The sequence below is a fragment of the Pterocles gutturalis genome, unplaced genomic scaffold (assembly GCF_000699245.1).
Source record: "Pterocles gutturalis isolate BGI_N339 unplaced genomic scaffold, ASM69924v1 scaffold9333, whole genome shotgun sequence".
In the NCBI taxonomy this organism is placed as follows: Eukaryota; Metazoa; Chordata; class Aves; order Pterocliformes; family Pteroclidae; genus Pterocles; species Pterocles gutturalis.
The window spans coordinates 129,985-145,800 of NW_010125789.1; the positions used below are offsets into that span (position 1 = coordinate 129,985).

At 44.8% G+C, this 15,816-nt stretch overlaps 1 protein-coding gene across 1 annotated transcript in view; it reads left to right on the forward strand.

Moving 5' to 3' along the window:
• The window catches only part of USH2A (Usher syndrome 2A (autosomal recessive, mild)), a 132,634-nt gene extending 118,051 nt beyond the window's left edge, over nucleotides 1-14,583 (forward strand). The window contains exons 27-34 of the mRNA XM_010078723.1: nucleotides 4,458-4,667; nucleotides 6,343-6,581; nucleotides 6,939-7,156; nucleotides 9,106-9,282; nucleotides 10,253-10,336; nucleotides 11,643-11,887; nucleotides 13,547-13,774; nucleotides 14,494-14,583. Coding sequence (XP_010077025.1) covers nucleotides 4,458-4,667; nucleotides 6,343-6,581; nucleotides 6,939-7,156; nucleotides 9,106-9,282; nucleotides 10,253-10,336; nucleotides 11,643-11,887; nucleotides 13,547-13,774; nucleotides 14,494-14,583 — 1,491 coding nt within the window. The remainder of the gene's footprint in view (nucleotides 1-4,457; nucleotides 4,668-6,342; nucleotides 6,582-6,938; nucleotides 7,157-9,105; nucleotides 9,283-10,252; nucleotides 10,337-11,642; nucleotides 11,888-13,546; nucleotides 13,775-14,493) is intronic.
• The last annotated feature ends 1,233 nt before the right edge of the window (nucleotides 14,584-15,816 follow it).

The following is a 15,816-nucleotide window of genomic DNA, read 5'->3' on the forward strand; positions in this document are numbered from 1 at the left end:
CAGGAGCGGAGAGGATTCCCACCTGGGGAGTTGGTGCCTGTGTTTGCAGCTGTGATACCTGTCACGTTGTTGGAGCCAGGTCTGAGCCAGGAGTGCTGTGTGCTGGCAGGCGTTAGCGCACGCACACCGTTCGCGGCCAAGCCGCTGCTCAGCCAGCTGTTCTCACGCTTCTTCACGCAGTTGGAGTTGTGGGATCAAGGGATTGCTTTTTTGTTTTGGGGAACGTTTGTCCACGCACCATGTTTTCTGCCTGGACTATCTTTGTCCTTTGAGGGGGGTTAATTTGAGTGCCTTATTTTGACGGCTTCTTCACCTTCCCATAGGGCTCACCTGGTTTATCATTGCGTTTCTTCTTCTAGTGCCTTTCTTGTCCTGCACTGTTGGAGGGGCTATGGAAGCGCATATCCAGCTGTTTCCCTCAGTTCTCATTAGTTCCTCCTATGTGGAGTAAATACCTTTGCATATTGTTTCAATTTGATGAAAGAAAAGCTGCTTTTTTTAGTTTAAAGCATAGCTTCCTGGGTAGGGACCTGGGGTTATATGAGTGTTGCAGCGGATGAACCTGTGTGGCTCAGGGATGGAGTAGGTCATCTAATAGGCTTCTTATACTGCCAGCATCTACAATACCATGATTTTTTTGCATCTACACGCGAGGTCCATTGTGATTTTGTTGCCCTTTATGGGAGAAGTCGTTACTCAGCTTTACTAAGCTTGAACAGGCTGGGCTCGCCACGGTAAGGCTGGGGCCATCTTCTCAGCACTTCCCTTCCTGCTCCTCATAGGTTTTGCCCCTTCTTGCTGTGCTGATGAACCTCGAGGTTGTCCTGTGATCATTTTGAAAGGATGGCTGATCACCAGTTTCTTCCAGGAGCAGAGATCTGTGAAGACTCATTTACAATGGAAAAAAACCCAAGCTTAGTTACCTGTAATTGGAATTCTTCAGTTCTCCAAATAGATGGTCTCCAGAGAGGTTTCCCCCCTTTCTCTCTCTGGCTCCACTTCAAAGTGCAGTTTGGGCCAGGGGCCAGCAGATTGATATAAGTATTTTAAATAGTAACCCGTGTAGCTGATTTCAGAGCCCTCTCCTGGCTTTTCTGGGACAGTGCAGCCATTAACAGCAGCACATCCTTTGGCAGGGTGCTGAGCCATGCACCATGATGTCAGACTTAATGCTTTTGGAGGCAGTATATTCAGAAATTCAGCTTAGAAAAACTTCTGGTTCCTTTCTGCTGTCTGTGTTTTGCTGTTCAATACATCCGTGAGAGGTGATTGCTTCTTGTTTGCCCCAGATGCCTGTGGGCTCTTTTATAAGCTTCTTACGTTATAAGCAGCAGGTAATACTGCTGCCTATTAAGCTTTTTACATTTCTATATGAATGCAGTTAAATATTTTTGGTGCTGATTATATCACAATTCAGAAGGGATTTTTATGAGACAAAACCCAGCTTTTTTAAGAAGTCCAAACTGTAACATTTCAGTTTAACCAGGCTAGCCAGGCAACAGCTTTTAACTGTGACTGTTCTGTGGTGACTTTCTGAGGAGCCATGACCAAACCTCTGATTTTATCAGGCAGTCCCTCACTGTGACTTCTGTTGCTATGCTGTCCCATTTCTCCATGCAAGGAAATGGCTAAACATCAGCGTCTCCATCTGCAGTCAGTTCTGGGCACTTGCTGCTCCGAGTCTCCAAATGCTGAACAGGATTTACTTGGACGGCGAGTCTCAAAGGGAAACAGTTTTATACCCATCCATCCTTTTACAGATGGTTGAGCAGAAGCAGAGGGAGTTAAGGGAATCAGCTTAGGTCAGTGTAAATCCAGAATTTAGATCCTCAGAAGTCCTGTTCAGCTGTCACAACTGTCTCAGAACCTGGTGTCAGAGAGTTTCATAGACACCTAGAGGTTTTCTGCTGGAAACATGCGTTGGCAGGGCTGAGTGTCTGTCTAGAAGGCACGCTCTTCAGAGCCCACACACGTGCGGCTGTGATCTCAGCCTTTTGTCAAGAGGAAAAAGCATGTCATGCCTGGGGGATGGACCACAACCTCAGCTCCCCCCACACCCCTGGGGAAGGACTGTGTAGCTGTGTCTGTTCCTGCTTGCTTGTGCTCTGCCCAGTCAACCTTGATGTCACTGTGTTCGTGCACAGTGTAACAGCCCTGAAGGGAGCACTGGGAGCACTCCCAGTACAAAGATGGGTCATCCTCTTGGGCATTCCCACTCTGGAGGGGGCAGGCTAGAATCCCTCCACTGGAGCATGTGATTGAACCTAAATCACCTGCCTCCTGGAGGAGTCCTTTAACCACTTAGCTGTAGGGTGGAAGGGGATGAGCATCCCTTTTGCTTTGTCCTAAGACAGTGTTTTGAAAGAAAGAGCCCTTGTTTGTCTGAAATAAGACTTGTATTCTGAAAGACAAGGCGTAGGCACCTATGATAGGAGAGGGATCGATGGAGGAGGGTGCCTCCATCCAGCTCTCAGTGAGGCGTATGCATCCCAGGTGAGTCGCATGCCTCTCTCCTCTGAATTTCCTAGGGGGTCCCCATTCTGAGGCTGAATTCCTGTGCTACAGAGAAAGCCTCTGTTCCTAACTCATCGCCTTCGGTTTTGCCGTGAGCAGCTTGCTCGGCAGGTCGGGTCTGACACTGTCACGCTCCGTGCTCATTAAGGCCACAGCTTGGATGTAGCTGGAGCGTTTGAACTCCGGTCGGCGCTGAGTCGATGCCAGTGGCACACTCAGAGCTGCTCTTTCCGTATGTGACTTATTCTCTCTGCAAAGAAATAAGCCCCTTGAAACGAACAACTGTGGGCAAATCATTGTAGCAGCTGGGACTGAACTGAGATAGAGAGTTTGACCTACTGCAGTAAGGTGAAGAGAGTTTGACTTTAGGACAAGTTCACAACAGAGATATATTACTGATTTCACTGAAAATGAAAGTGCTTTGGCTGAGCTTTTCATCGTAGGGCATCATCTGTACTTAGGTCATGTTTCACTGGATGGTGCTATACGTTACCGATGGAATCAGTCAGGAACTTTGGGTTCGTAATTGGCAGAACCACAGTCTGCAAAGCCACTGCAGTGGGTTTTGGCCTTCCCCCGGTCCCTTGAGAAGTGTCCTGTGGTTTTGGAACTTAATATTGCAAGCTGGAAGGACTCCAGGGTCAGTTCTGAAGACCTATTTCTAAACCTTCTATTGTGTTTCTAAGGCACAGTCCCACCATCGACTTCCCCAGGACCTCTGTCCAGTGTAGATCACACAAGAACGTGTTTTACTGTAGTTAGAACCGCTCAACATGAAAGCTTACTAAGGAATACTTATACTAAAAAATCGCTCAGACAGTCCGCTTGTATTGCCATTTAGATCTATCATTCTGATTGATCACTATGTGGTTGGCTAATATTGAGCCTAATTTAACCCTATACACTCACACATCCATCTATTCTGTCTATTGTACCTGACATTCTACAAATTACTTACTCATGCAAATGATGACCTAAGGCAACCTTTTATGATATTCGTGTTTAATTATACAAATGGTTTTTGATAAATAAGATTATACATCCTTCCATATGTTTATTCACTCCTTGATGAAAGCAAAATTTAATTTTCATGCAGATTTGTTGGAGAGTGTGTTTAATAAGTGCTGAGTTTTATGTAGTCTGCAGATCACTCTGGTTTTGGGAAGCTGACAAAATCAGTAGGCATAGTTCATAGAGACATGTGGTTTTTAATCAGGCCTAATTCAAGCTGCTAAATTTTGACATCTTGGAACTGAAGCCATTGCCTTTGTGTTCATGAAAAAAATCAAATGTTGTTGTGAAAATAAATTAGAGACGCTGACTTAACTACACTTTTCACTGGGTTTTGTTTGTACTATGAACTACTGAAAATGTTGACAAATGATTGACGCATTATTTTTAAGAGAGGGCTGTAAAACTTTCTGGTTTTAAAAATTAACTAGAGTTTGGCTTGTGCAATTCAGTCAAAGTGAATACAGCTTAAGTGCCCCATGCCAGGCTGAATGCACTGGGGCTGCTTGCATACAATGAAGGAAACGTGTAGAAGGGAGAAACTGGCAGGACTAGATACCAGTATTGTCTTTGAAAACATTACCACTGCTGGTCGCAGCTTCTGAAGGAGGCCTCTTTGCATGGTATGACACAGTGGTGGGAATGCAGTCTAAGGATCGGGTATGAAGAAGACTCACAAACACACACAGCCTGAGATATGAAGTCTGCTTCTTTTCCCTAAATGCAGCAGTGGGAAATATTTCATTCTTCTGATAGAAAGCCACTGGGTCGACACTGGTGCTGGACAGCAGTCAAGGGATGTTTTGCATGGGTGTCATTGCGCTGTGTTTTTCTCAGTGTCAGTACATCTGTAGTAGCATCCCTAGCTAACCCTGGATGTTTTGTAGGCTTGAGTCCTCTGCTAACAGTTTATTTCTTTTTGTGTGCCGAAGGTGTGGTCAGTAAACTCAGCGGGCCGGACATCAAGCGGCTGGTCCCGCTGCCGGACAGGCCCTGCCCCTCCTGAGGGCTTGGGAGCTCCCCTGTTCGGCACGGTGGCATCCACAGTGGCCGTGGTGAACATCAGCCCCCCTCTGAAGCCAAACGGGGTGGTCAGTATCTACAGGCTGTTTTCTAACGATTCCAGAGGGACTGATGTGGTGGTAAGTACTCCCAACACTGTTTCTGTACTTCCATTTGAGCTTGTATTTTCTAGCTTTAACACTGTGTTCTTACAAGCTGGTTGCAGACTGGCTCCCTCTCCTGCACCCCTGTTGTTAACCGCTCAGCAATTCTCTCTTCTGGCCAAAGCGCCACCAGTGCTTTCACCCACCTAAATGTCGTGCTTCTCGAGGAACTCAGCTCATCATTAAACCCTTCTCACGTGGTGGTGTGCTGTGACAATGTGATAGGAGTCAGGAGTACTGTTCAGGGGTGGCTAAGAAGAATTTCACGGTAAAGCACTGAAGAATAGTGCAAGTAGTCAAGGACCTTCTTTTGTGTTTGATGGCTCAGCCTAGACATTATTAAGTGTCCAGAAATGACTGGTCTCAGCTTAGGAAACCTGCAGGGCTTCACTGGAGTTGTAAAATAGGAAGATCTGGGGAAAGGCTAGGGCTGTGGAAGGTGCTTGGAACAGTTACCACCAAATCAGGGCAAAATAATTGAATGCTCTTTGTCTGTAACACTATCTTTTTGGTTTTTCCATGTAAGTAAAGATTTGCATGGGATCTTTTCCCCTCCTCCCATCTTGCTCAGCTTGGAAGTGCTAGGGACACCTTCCCAGATCACCAGTCCTTTCCATGAGTTTAAGCTGCCTACCCATTGCACATTACGCATTTATTCCTTCCAGTGCAATTGGCTGTGTCTGTGTCTGATTCAGCCAGTGCATTTCACTGGTACCTGCATGGCCCTCCATTTCTGTCCCCTCACACCTGCCGTGCTGCTGGCTTACTTCTGGCTCTGGCATGAAGAGCTACCAGGTGCTTTCCATTGCTTGCTTGACTCTTTCCTTCCTTTTTTTTTTTTTTTTTTTTCTTCCCCCTGCCCTTTGCTAAATCACCTGCTGCCACATGGGAGCAGATGTTGCCTCTCGTTCGTGTTTTCTATATGTTTTTATTTCTTTGGCTTAAGAAGCTGTACCCGCAGATGACCACAGCAATGAGGTGAAGCAGCAGTTCCTGCGAGTAGTTTAGAACAAGGGCACCATTTCCTTTGCGAGAACCGCCAGGTCTCCCATGCTGAGTGTAGGAGAGTTTTCTAACAGGCTGACCCAGCACCATGGCTGTTTGAATGCGGAGCAGCATCGTGGTGGCACTTCACTTAGAGGTACCTACCAGAGAGCACATTCCCCTGTCTGTGAGTGAACTGACCCACCAGACACATTGGTGTCACTCTGCCCAGTGCCGTCTCCTGTACCCACACTGAGGAAGCTTGGGAGATACACACAAGTGTTTGCTAGCACACTTACCATGGAGTTATTTTCCACATTAATTTCTCTTTGCTTCAGTACCACTTATCCCAGAGTTTCTCCCTAAAGGTTTTCTGCTTCTCTGTTCCTGAGAATCTGCAAGTTGACATACAGTGGTCACAGCTCAACTCAAGATGTCTGTGAGGCCACTGATGGCATGGTCTTTTCCTCCGAACAGTGCCCTTTAACTTGGTAATGTGAGAAAAATGAGTGCGAGTTCCCAGTACACAACAGCTGCATTAATGTCAGGCTTAAAGGACATGCACAACCTTGTGCCCGTCTTCTTCTGGAGTTAATTCACCTCCATAACTCTTATTTAGTGCTTGTGGTGCCTGAAGCTGTGACAACTTCCCTCTTAATTTTTGTAGCTGTCAGAAGGGACTGCCACCCAGCAGACAATACACGGGCTGAAACCTTTCACGACATACTCCATCGGCGTGGAGGCCTGCACCTGCTTCAACTGCTGCAGCAAAGGCCCCATGGCCCAAATCACCACACAGCCGGCTCCCCCATCGGAGCAGCCCCCGCCACAGATCCGCACCGTGACCTCCCGGAACGCCTCCTTCCAGTGGGGCGCCCCGCAGTCACCCAACGGCATCGTCACCAGGTAGGAGCTGCCACCCAGCCCAAACTGCCCACCTCAGAACAGGTGGCACAACAGTTTTCCTGGACGTGAGCTGGAATTGCAGGGCTAAGGGCACTGGATGGTTGCGACAGCCACGCTCCTCCTTCCTGGTGTTGGTGGTGACATCCCATGTGGCCTAAATGCCAACAGTTTCACTGTGTGACTGACAGCCATGGTTGCTCATAGGCATCTTACACCTGGGGCCAAAACCTCCAAGAGAAAAACTGGTATCAGGTCTATTTTCTGTTAGCCAGACATCCAGCCATTAGGATGAAATGTACAGTTGGCTGTTAGGCTATTAAGGCTTGTGATTAATCAAAATCTCTGCTTTCTTCTCAGCTATGAGCTCCATGTGTATGTGGCTTGTCCCCTGAACCTACAGCCAGCAGCGAAGGCTTGCAGTCCTGGCCCGACTGAGGTGAAGTATATGGGAAAAGGCCAGAGTGCCAACGTGTCCAACCTCGAGCCTTACACCACTTACAACCTACGAGTTGTGTCTTACAACTCTGTTGGCAGCAGCGCCTCCGAATGGATTGGTTTCACTACAGAAAAGGAGCGTGAGTATGAGAAATGGTTCACCCATCAGCAATGCCCAGTTCTGATGCATGGGGCTGCATAGCACCAAATGACTTCTGCACCTCTGGGAAAGATGATGTCCCCAGAAACCTGCTCTTCTGGTCACTGTGCCTCTGCTGCCCATTCATTGAAATTCTGATCTGGGGCTTGACTGTTCATTCCTTAAAAAATATTTCTTTGCTCATCATCTGATATCACATCCTCTGTCTTGGGAGCCTGGAAACCTTTTATTTTATTGAGAACTGGCAGCAAAGCTGCAGAACATAAAATGTTCAAGTATTACCAGAAGGGTGATGTGTAGTAATAAATATATCACTATCAATAATCCCTGGGAAAAGTGGAGGTCTTGAAAGAGAGCTGGTGATTCTTTTCAGGAACAATCTTACTATCCGAATTCATGCCACACTTCTGCCAGTGTGAGTTTTCCTTGGATGTCCTCTGAGTGACTGGATCCTTGTTGACAATGAAGTAAGAATTCATTGCTACCTCTCTAATCACCACAGGCAGTACTTAAAGGCCATGTGGTGGTCTGCATGGAAATTTAACATGCAGGACCTGTGCCTACAGTCAGAATAGATTTTGCCATCAAAACTGAATTTGTAGTGGTCTAACATCAGCTTTTATTAAAAAGATCTATAGTGCTGTAGCCAGAGTCATTCCATAACAGATGAGATGGGCATTTCACCTCAGCCTGCCAGGTCAGGGCAAAGAGGGTGTTTGCTTTTTATCATACGATCTTGTGTCAGGATTTCAGAATCACCTTTCTAAAAATCCCTTTTGCATCACTTGGTAAAAAAAAAGAAAAAGGTCCTTATCTCTAAAGCTGTATTTTATTAAATTGCAAACTAAAAAGCTGGAACGTGATAATGGTAGTTCTGCCCTATAATTACTAAAAACATATCTGCTACATTCTTAGCTGAAAATTTCAGGTGGAACAGCCCCAGATTTTCTTTAATGTCACCACTGAAAAAAAAAAAAAAAAAAAAAAAAAAAAGGTCCTTATCTCTAAAGCTGTATTTTATTAAATTGCAAACTAAAAAGCTGGAACGTGATAATGAACTTTTAAATTGAGAAAATTCATAATGCACTGGTGAGACATACAGAACGCAGGGGTTTGAAAGCCATTTTTAACCCCCTGCCCGCTGGGTCTGCAGCCCTCTTCTTTCAGTCTTGCTTTTCTTGCCTTGCTGACCGCTTCACACCAGGTCTCCTGAGTCACTCTGAATGTCTCCTTCCTCTTGCCTGGAAGGCTTGCTTTAGTGACGGCGGGCAATTAGCAGCAAAGTGCAGCTGGACAAGCAGCTTGCTTATGAACAAACCAGCGTATACTGGGCACGTGGCTTAATGGCAAAGCCACAAGAAAGGACCACCTCAAACTCAGATGGAGTCTCTTGTCAGCAAGCTGTTGAGCCCAACTGATGAACTCTTCCTCCCTGAAGTGAGTTCTGTGTTTCTTTTCTCTCTGCCTGCCATCTGCTCTTGCTTTTCTGAAACCCCATGCTTTCAAGGATGTGCATGTGTTAAAAGATGATCTCGGGCAATTTCCTGGGGCTTGCAGAAGGGGCCTCTCCTTAGCAGCTTGGTTCCCACAGCCCAGCATGCTGCAGCTGAACTTGCACAACCTCCTGTGTCTCCACCTTAAGCTGGAATTTAATTTAAACAGTTTTAGTGTTGGTACCACATACACAACGGCAAAGGAAGGGAGCGGTATGCCTTTATTTTAAAGATAGGAGATATTTCTCAGTGTGGAGGCTGGCATGCTACAGCAGCTTTCTCTTTTCTCCTTTTATCCTCCCTACTCGTACCCATGTATATGAGAGAGAGGGAGTGCGTGCCACAGAGAGCTTGTGTCACGCAGAGTCTCTTTCTCTGCAGTGTATAACTCAGTTGTTCCTGCTGGCTGGAAATTAGCTTTTTTCCCCTTTTGCAGCACCTCGGTACACGGCTCCATTCTCCATTGTCAGCAATTTATCCACCATCCACATAGACTGGAGTCGCACGTTTGTGCTGAACGGCCGCCTGAAGGAGTACGCGCTCACTGAGAGCGGGCAACGCATCTACAGCGGCTTTGACACCGAGCTGTATTTACCAAGGACATCTGACAAAAGTCAGTTTCCATTTCCTATAGCTTTCTCTCTGTGAAAAGCTCTTTTGAGCTAAATTCATTTTATGGTGTGCTAAGTTTAAGAGAAACTCTCCATAGCTATCCCAAGCTAAGAGCGCAGGAGTGTGCTATGGACACGCTGAAGCGCATCTAAGCAGATGCTTAAAAACAAAAATCCTTGGAGCCAAGCTTCCTCTTGAACATTTTACCTGACTGTCTGAGACTGCTCTGGCTCATTGTGAGGGTCAAGCTTTCCCAAATCCTGGAGCTGTGTTGCAATTCCACCCTTCAGGGTTATGCTCTGGGAAACGCATGTAAGTCTTCAGCTTCAGAAAAGACTGGAGCTTCAACTTCTCTTTAAACAAGACTAAGTCAGTGGCTCATGGAATCAGACATGTCTTGAAATTTAGTTACTCTCTCAGAAATTTGCAGTCTTTAAAATAAAATGAAACTGTCAACAGGAGGGAAAAAAGAAAGAAAAGGAAAAAAGAAAACAAGAAAAAATATTTTCTGTTTTTCAGGTGTTGGGGTTTTTGTATTATAAACGATTTTGTCATTTATGTTTTTACTTTCCTGCAATGCTGCTAATAGATTTTTTTTTTTTTTTACTCAAACATTGTTAATGTTTTTGTATCAGCCATGAATCGAGTATGAGGGATTTAGAACAAAATTATGAATAAATTGAAAGTTGACAGCTACATGTCACTGGAAGAAGGAGGATTGGGTGGTGAAAGAGGAGCATAATTTGTAGCAACATCATAGTGGTGACTGCCTGTGATCTGCCATGGTTTGTAGTTGAGAAGTTTAATACCCGTGTGTAAGGGATTATGAGGCTCTGATCTGGGGCTCAGATGGGTTACATGCTATGCCTGCCTTGGCTTTTCTCAGATCTGGCAGTCTCTACTGGTGCCAAAGCAGCATCTCCAGAATTTTGTTTCTCCTGCTAACAGTATTTTCTAACCTTTTTGCTCAGCCTTTTTGTTTCAAGTGACCTGTATCACCGATGAAGGGAGCGCCATGACACCGGTCATCAAATACAGCGCTGGAGATGGAGTTGGTAAATATGTGAAGAAATTACCTAGCACCTAGTGTTTTTATGTATTTGTGGCAGAAATGTGATATGTCGTGCATGGCAGACAGGAGGGCATCTCATTGCAGGATCAGGGGATTCCTTAGTGTTTTAGGGTATGAGCTATGCAGGTAATATGCCTTTTTTGCCATGGATGGCTTTTCTGTTTCTTTACATCCTGATCAGCTTCAGATCCTTTTTCCAGATTTGTAATAGTTCTTTCATTTTTACACAAATATTTTGCTCCAAAATTTAGTGTTTTTTTCCTCCTGAATAGAATCTGCTTTCTTCCAGATTTTATTTCCAAATTAAGATTATCTTGAATTCTAATACTGTCCTGCCATGTTCCTCCTCTGTTTGACAGTGAAAATACATATCTGCTCTGCTCCCTGCATTCTAGCCACCCCAGCAAGGGGCACCCGCCTGGTGCTTTCATACTACCAACCACCCAGTGCCTGCAGGTTTCACCCCTTTTCATGCTCTCACTCCATTGTCCTGCAGAATTTCAGGCAAGGCTGCTGTAAAAACATTATAAAATGTTCCCAATTACTCTACATACATCACGTTCCACAGTCTGCTCCTTTTTTGATTGCTGCTTGTACCCAGAGCGTACTGCAAACTCAATCAGCACCACAGGCATCTCGCAGCAGAGGCTTGCAAGCGAAGGTGATGGAAATTCCTTAGCAAAGAGTCTGGATTCGCAGGTAGGATTGCAAGTAACCAGGAAATCCTGTCACTGAGATTTCTTACGCTTGTGTTGTGTATGAGCAAAGCCAACCAAGTGACCGGTGGGGGAAGGAGGAATAAAATCTTTCATGTTGTTTGCTTTTGTACTAATTTATCATTCATTTCAGTTCAGTCTTCCTCCCTCTCTGTTAAACAAACTGCGCAGGCTTGCCATTACACAGTGCTGGAGAGAATGTCCTCTGTCTGTACCGCTCTGAAATTACTGTAGTCATTTCCACCCTTCAAGGTTACTTGGAGAACCCTTTTTTTCTTGCATTCCACCTCCACTGCCTCCTTTCTCAAGAGCTGCTGATGCAGTGGTGATTTCCAGCCTGAGCAGCAACGCCAGAACTTTAAGCAGGGTCTCTGGAGGGTAGTAAGCTTTTTATTATAGCCCGCTAGCATATTGAACCATTATGCCACCTTGAACATAAGTGCAAATAAGCACATGACGACAAAATTACTTAAATTTCTGCCTAATTTATTAGCGAGGAAAGGGATAGCATATTGTTAAACGCTTTCTGAAATAACGTTCCCTTTCTCCCCTAATCCCTCTTGATTTTTACAGGTCTGATCTTGACAACACCTGGAGAGAAGGACAAAGCAGAGTCCAAACGTGCAAAATTCTACAATGAGTTGTGGTTTGCAGTGCTGATGGTAGTCCTAGGTTTGATCCTCTTGGCTATTCTTCTCTCTTTAATTCTTCAAAGGAAAGTCCACAAGCAGCCCTATGCACGAGACAGACCTCCTTTAGTTCCCCTCCAGAAAAGAACGTCACCAATGAGTGTGTATTCATCAGGTGAAACCCACCCGGTACGTTTGGTGAAATGCAGTGTTGTGTGTCCATCATGTTATATTTTTATCTGAGTGATAAAGAGGAAGGCTTGATATAATTTTTATTATGACAAGTTATAATTCTGTAAAAAAAATGGATAAAGAACATGTTCCCCCATGTAGCAGAGCAGCAGTGCTACCCTACCCTTCGAGGAAAAGCAAGAGAAAAGGACTATGGCAGTTGTTTCGAGACTGAGACCAGGAGCAGCAGTGCCTACCATTTCCCTGCTTCTTCCCAGGCACAGGCCGTGAGATGATTCTTCTTGTCACTTCTCAGCTTCTTTTTTTCCTGTGAGCACCATCAAGCAGGAGAGTGACTCCTGCATCCTTCACGCATCCTGTTCCTTCTTGTCTCGGTGCCAAGAAGCTGCATCTGTGCCTCAGTGTAGGAGCTCTCGGAAACAATGGGATCTCCAGTGTGCCCCTTCTCCTGGCAAAGGCTAAGAGCATAAGAAACTTTTTTTTTTTTTTTTTGGTCTCATGGTTTCAATTCTTTTTCCTCTACAGTCTGTCATGTTGTGTTATTCCTATTGACTTTAAAATGTCTTTGCTGACGGCATGCCTGCACAATTCCTTTCCATGTTCCTTCCCCTTCTTTTCTTTTTCTTTTTTATTTTTTCTTTTTCTCTTTTCTCTTTTTTTTTTTTTTCCTTTTTCCAGAAGCACATGGACTTACTTAATAGAAAGGAAGATTCTGCAGTGCATCAGTTGAAGGACTTAATCTGAGAAGTTAGGATAGAGCTACTATGAACTGGCAATATTGTTTGTGTTTTACAGTTTTGTGGCAAGCAATGCTGGCTGCCTACGCGGTACTTGATGACCAGTTACAGGTTAAAGGGCCTCATCTTTGCCAGTTCCCCTACTCCCCCACATCCTCCTCCATTGCTCCCCTTCACAGAGCTGCAGTTCATTCACACCTTCCATAAGGAACAGACTGCACCTTGCCCTGCCCTGATGCTTTTTCTCCCTCTCTTCAATCTTAGTTTGAGACCATTGCTGACACGTCTGATTCATCAAGCAGTGTCACTCTCAAAAGTTACACGATGCACTTTGAGGTAGAGTCGTTAGCTTGCAGAGGTGCAAGGTGTGTGATGTGCCAGATGACCCAAAGAGCATGCACGAAGGCATCTTACTTTGCATGCTGCTCCTGATGGGTGAATGTCTTTCCCTGCTCATGATAACTGAAAAAGGAAGTCTGCTAACAGTCCCTTGCTGTGCAAGGCTGGGCTTGGGTAGTCAAAAATCTCTGGACCTCTGCCTGTTGGCTACTTTAAAAAAAACAAATAGGGAGATGAAAAAAAAAAAAAAAATCAGGGAAAGTACTGTTTTACAGAGTCAGGTGTGTGTTTTGGTTTTGTTTCTTGGGGGTTTTTTTTTTGCTTGTTTGTTTGGTTTTTTTTTTTTGGGGGGGGGGATGGGTTGTTTTGTTTTGTTTTTTTTCCTTTTTAATTATACAGTTATCCTACAACAGGGAAAGGTCTTGTTTTGTTTTGTTTTCCTGCTGTTTAGAACTGTGCATGATTTTTGAAGCATGGATGTCTCTGTTCTCTTCCACTCCTGCTTTGGTTTTGTTTATGGATAAAGTGTTTGAGACTGTTCCCTTTACTTTGGATTTATTAGTTTATGTCTTCCTCCTAGGGGCTGGCAGATACAAAAATTCCAGGAGCTGGTTCTCCCACAAGCAACCGCAGTGTCCATATGGCATCTGGAGCAAGGAGACTGAGCCAGCTAAGTCGCACATTTTCCCCAGCCTCTCTTCATCGTAGTGTCAGCCAGCTGCTTGACCTCTATGACAAAAAGTCTCTTCCTGAAGAGTCACCTTGGGATGCCATTCTTCGCAATCATCGCACGACTGGTCGTGGCTTGGTAAGGACTCCTGTTCCTCTGTGATGCTGTTATGTGTCAGCTGCCAGTGATTTGTCTGTTCTGTTAGACTCATGAAAAGGTCTAAATACCAAATGCTACTGGAGATACAGCCAAAAAACCTAACAGGACATAGTCAGAGATTAGTTCCTCAAAATCCTTCCAGCCTATCACTCTCTTCTGGAGCCACAGGTGATCACACGCTGCTCTTATAGGATGTGAGGGGTCCACATGCATCTATCTATGGTTTCCATTGAACCAATAACTCCATGGTCTACCAGGGATATGCACCTTGAAGAATTCCCTTCTAGTTGGTTACTGGTACCTTCTAGTCAGTTGTGGTCCGAAACAAAAATGTAAACATACATTCTTTTTCTTTTCGGGCCTCCAAGTTCCCTATCACACTGTAACAAACACTATTTTATTTACCATTTGTCATAGATATATATATATATATAGAGTAATTAATTGATTTTGTAATTTATTTCTGACTGTGAAAATCTAGTTGGTTTGGATTCAGGGGCTTGAATGCTTTAGCTTCCTACCTCATGCTGGGAGAAATGGGAAAATATGTGGCGAGGCAGGAACGTACCTATTTATCTGACTATTTCAGAACTGGTTTTTTAGGGGATGGGGAGAAAGAGGAATGCAGGAGTCATCTTCAGTCTGATACAGCTTTGGCTTACATGCTTTTTTTTTTTTTTTCCCCCGCCTTGAAACAGTACGTAGATGAAGAAGATCTTGTCAATGTCATCAAAGGCTTCAGCACAGTCACCAAGGAGCACACCACATTCACTGATACCCACCTCTGAAGAACACAACCACCTTCACTAGAAAATGGAAAGTGGGTAACTTGCCAAAAGCATCCAGCACAGACTTTGGGGAGGGGGGGTAAGGCTGCTGTTTCCCCACCCCATGCCCACTAGTTAAAAGAAAACACTGTTGGAAGGGGAGAGGGGTGTGCGGGGTGGTAAGTTGGCCTTTTTTTCACCATCTGTTTAACTGTATAGTGAAAACTGTGTTAGCTCTGACACCTCAGACAGGTGTCAGGCCGGTTTGAAAATCTCTGTCATACAGTAACAGAAGACAGGAAAGGTAGAGGCTCTCAGTTGTGGGGATGGGATGGGGGCAGCGTGTTTGGTAAGGACCAGCATGTGGCTAAAAGGGGCTTTCATGTCAGAACAGCATGTCTTTTCCTGGTCTCACAAAGCTCCACCACAAAATTGTCTTCACACACAGGTGAATAAACAGCAAATGAAGGAATTCTTATGGAGTTGCTTTAACCTTTGTGTTCTCTCCGTCCCTCTTCCTCACCCTCTCAGCTCATTTTTTTTTTTTTAAGGTCATTAATTAAAGCATAAGTCATAGAATCATAGAATGGTTTGGATTGGAAGGGACCTTAAAGATCATCTGTTTAAACACATCCCTGTTAAACACTTGCTGTAACAGCCTTCTCCTTTGCTTATGTATTACTAATCTACAAGCAGTAACATTTGTTCACCACCCACAGTAAACTAGGAGGAAACACCAAGCAGCCAGTACAACACAGGTAGGAAATGTCACGTCAAGACACTTGTAATTGAGAATTATTATACCATGACAGTAAACCTACTCCCATATTCATTTCTGTCCTTTTTTCCAGAGAAAGTGACAAGGAAACCCTCAAGAGACTGCCAGTTCCAGGTATTCTGCCAAGCATACGTTTATGCATGCTCTCACTCACAATCCGCAAAACCCATCATCTGATACCACACATTTTCAGAAAGCACAAGCAACACTCCTCTGGCAATTTATTTGGAATAAGAGGCAAAATAATATGCTGTTTTGAATACCTTCCTCCTTAACAATACATTTCATATTTCAGACAGCAGCATACAGAGCAAGGATCCCATTCATGAAACAAGACCAGAGGCAGCCCTCTGCGTTAGGCAAAATCCAGCTGAGACAGCAGCAGCTCTGCAGAGCAGTGTGTGGCTGCAGCTAAAAGGCATCTTCCACTAAGCAATCACGTATTCCTTTAGCACCCTCCCTTCCCCCAAATCAAA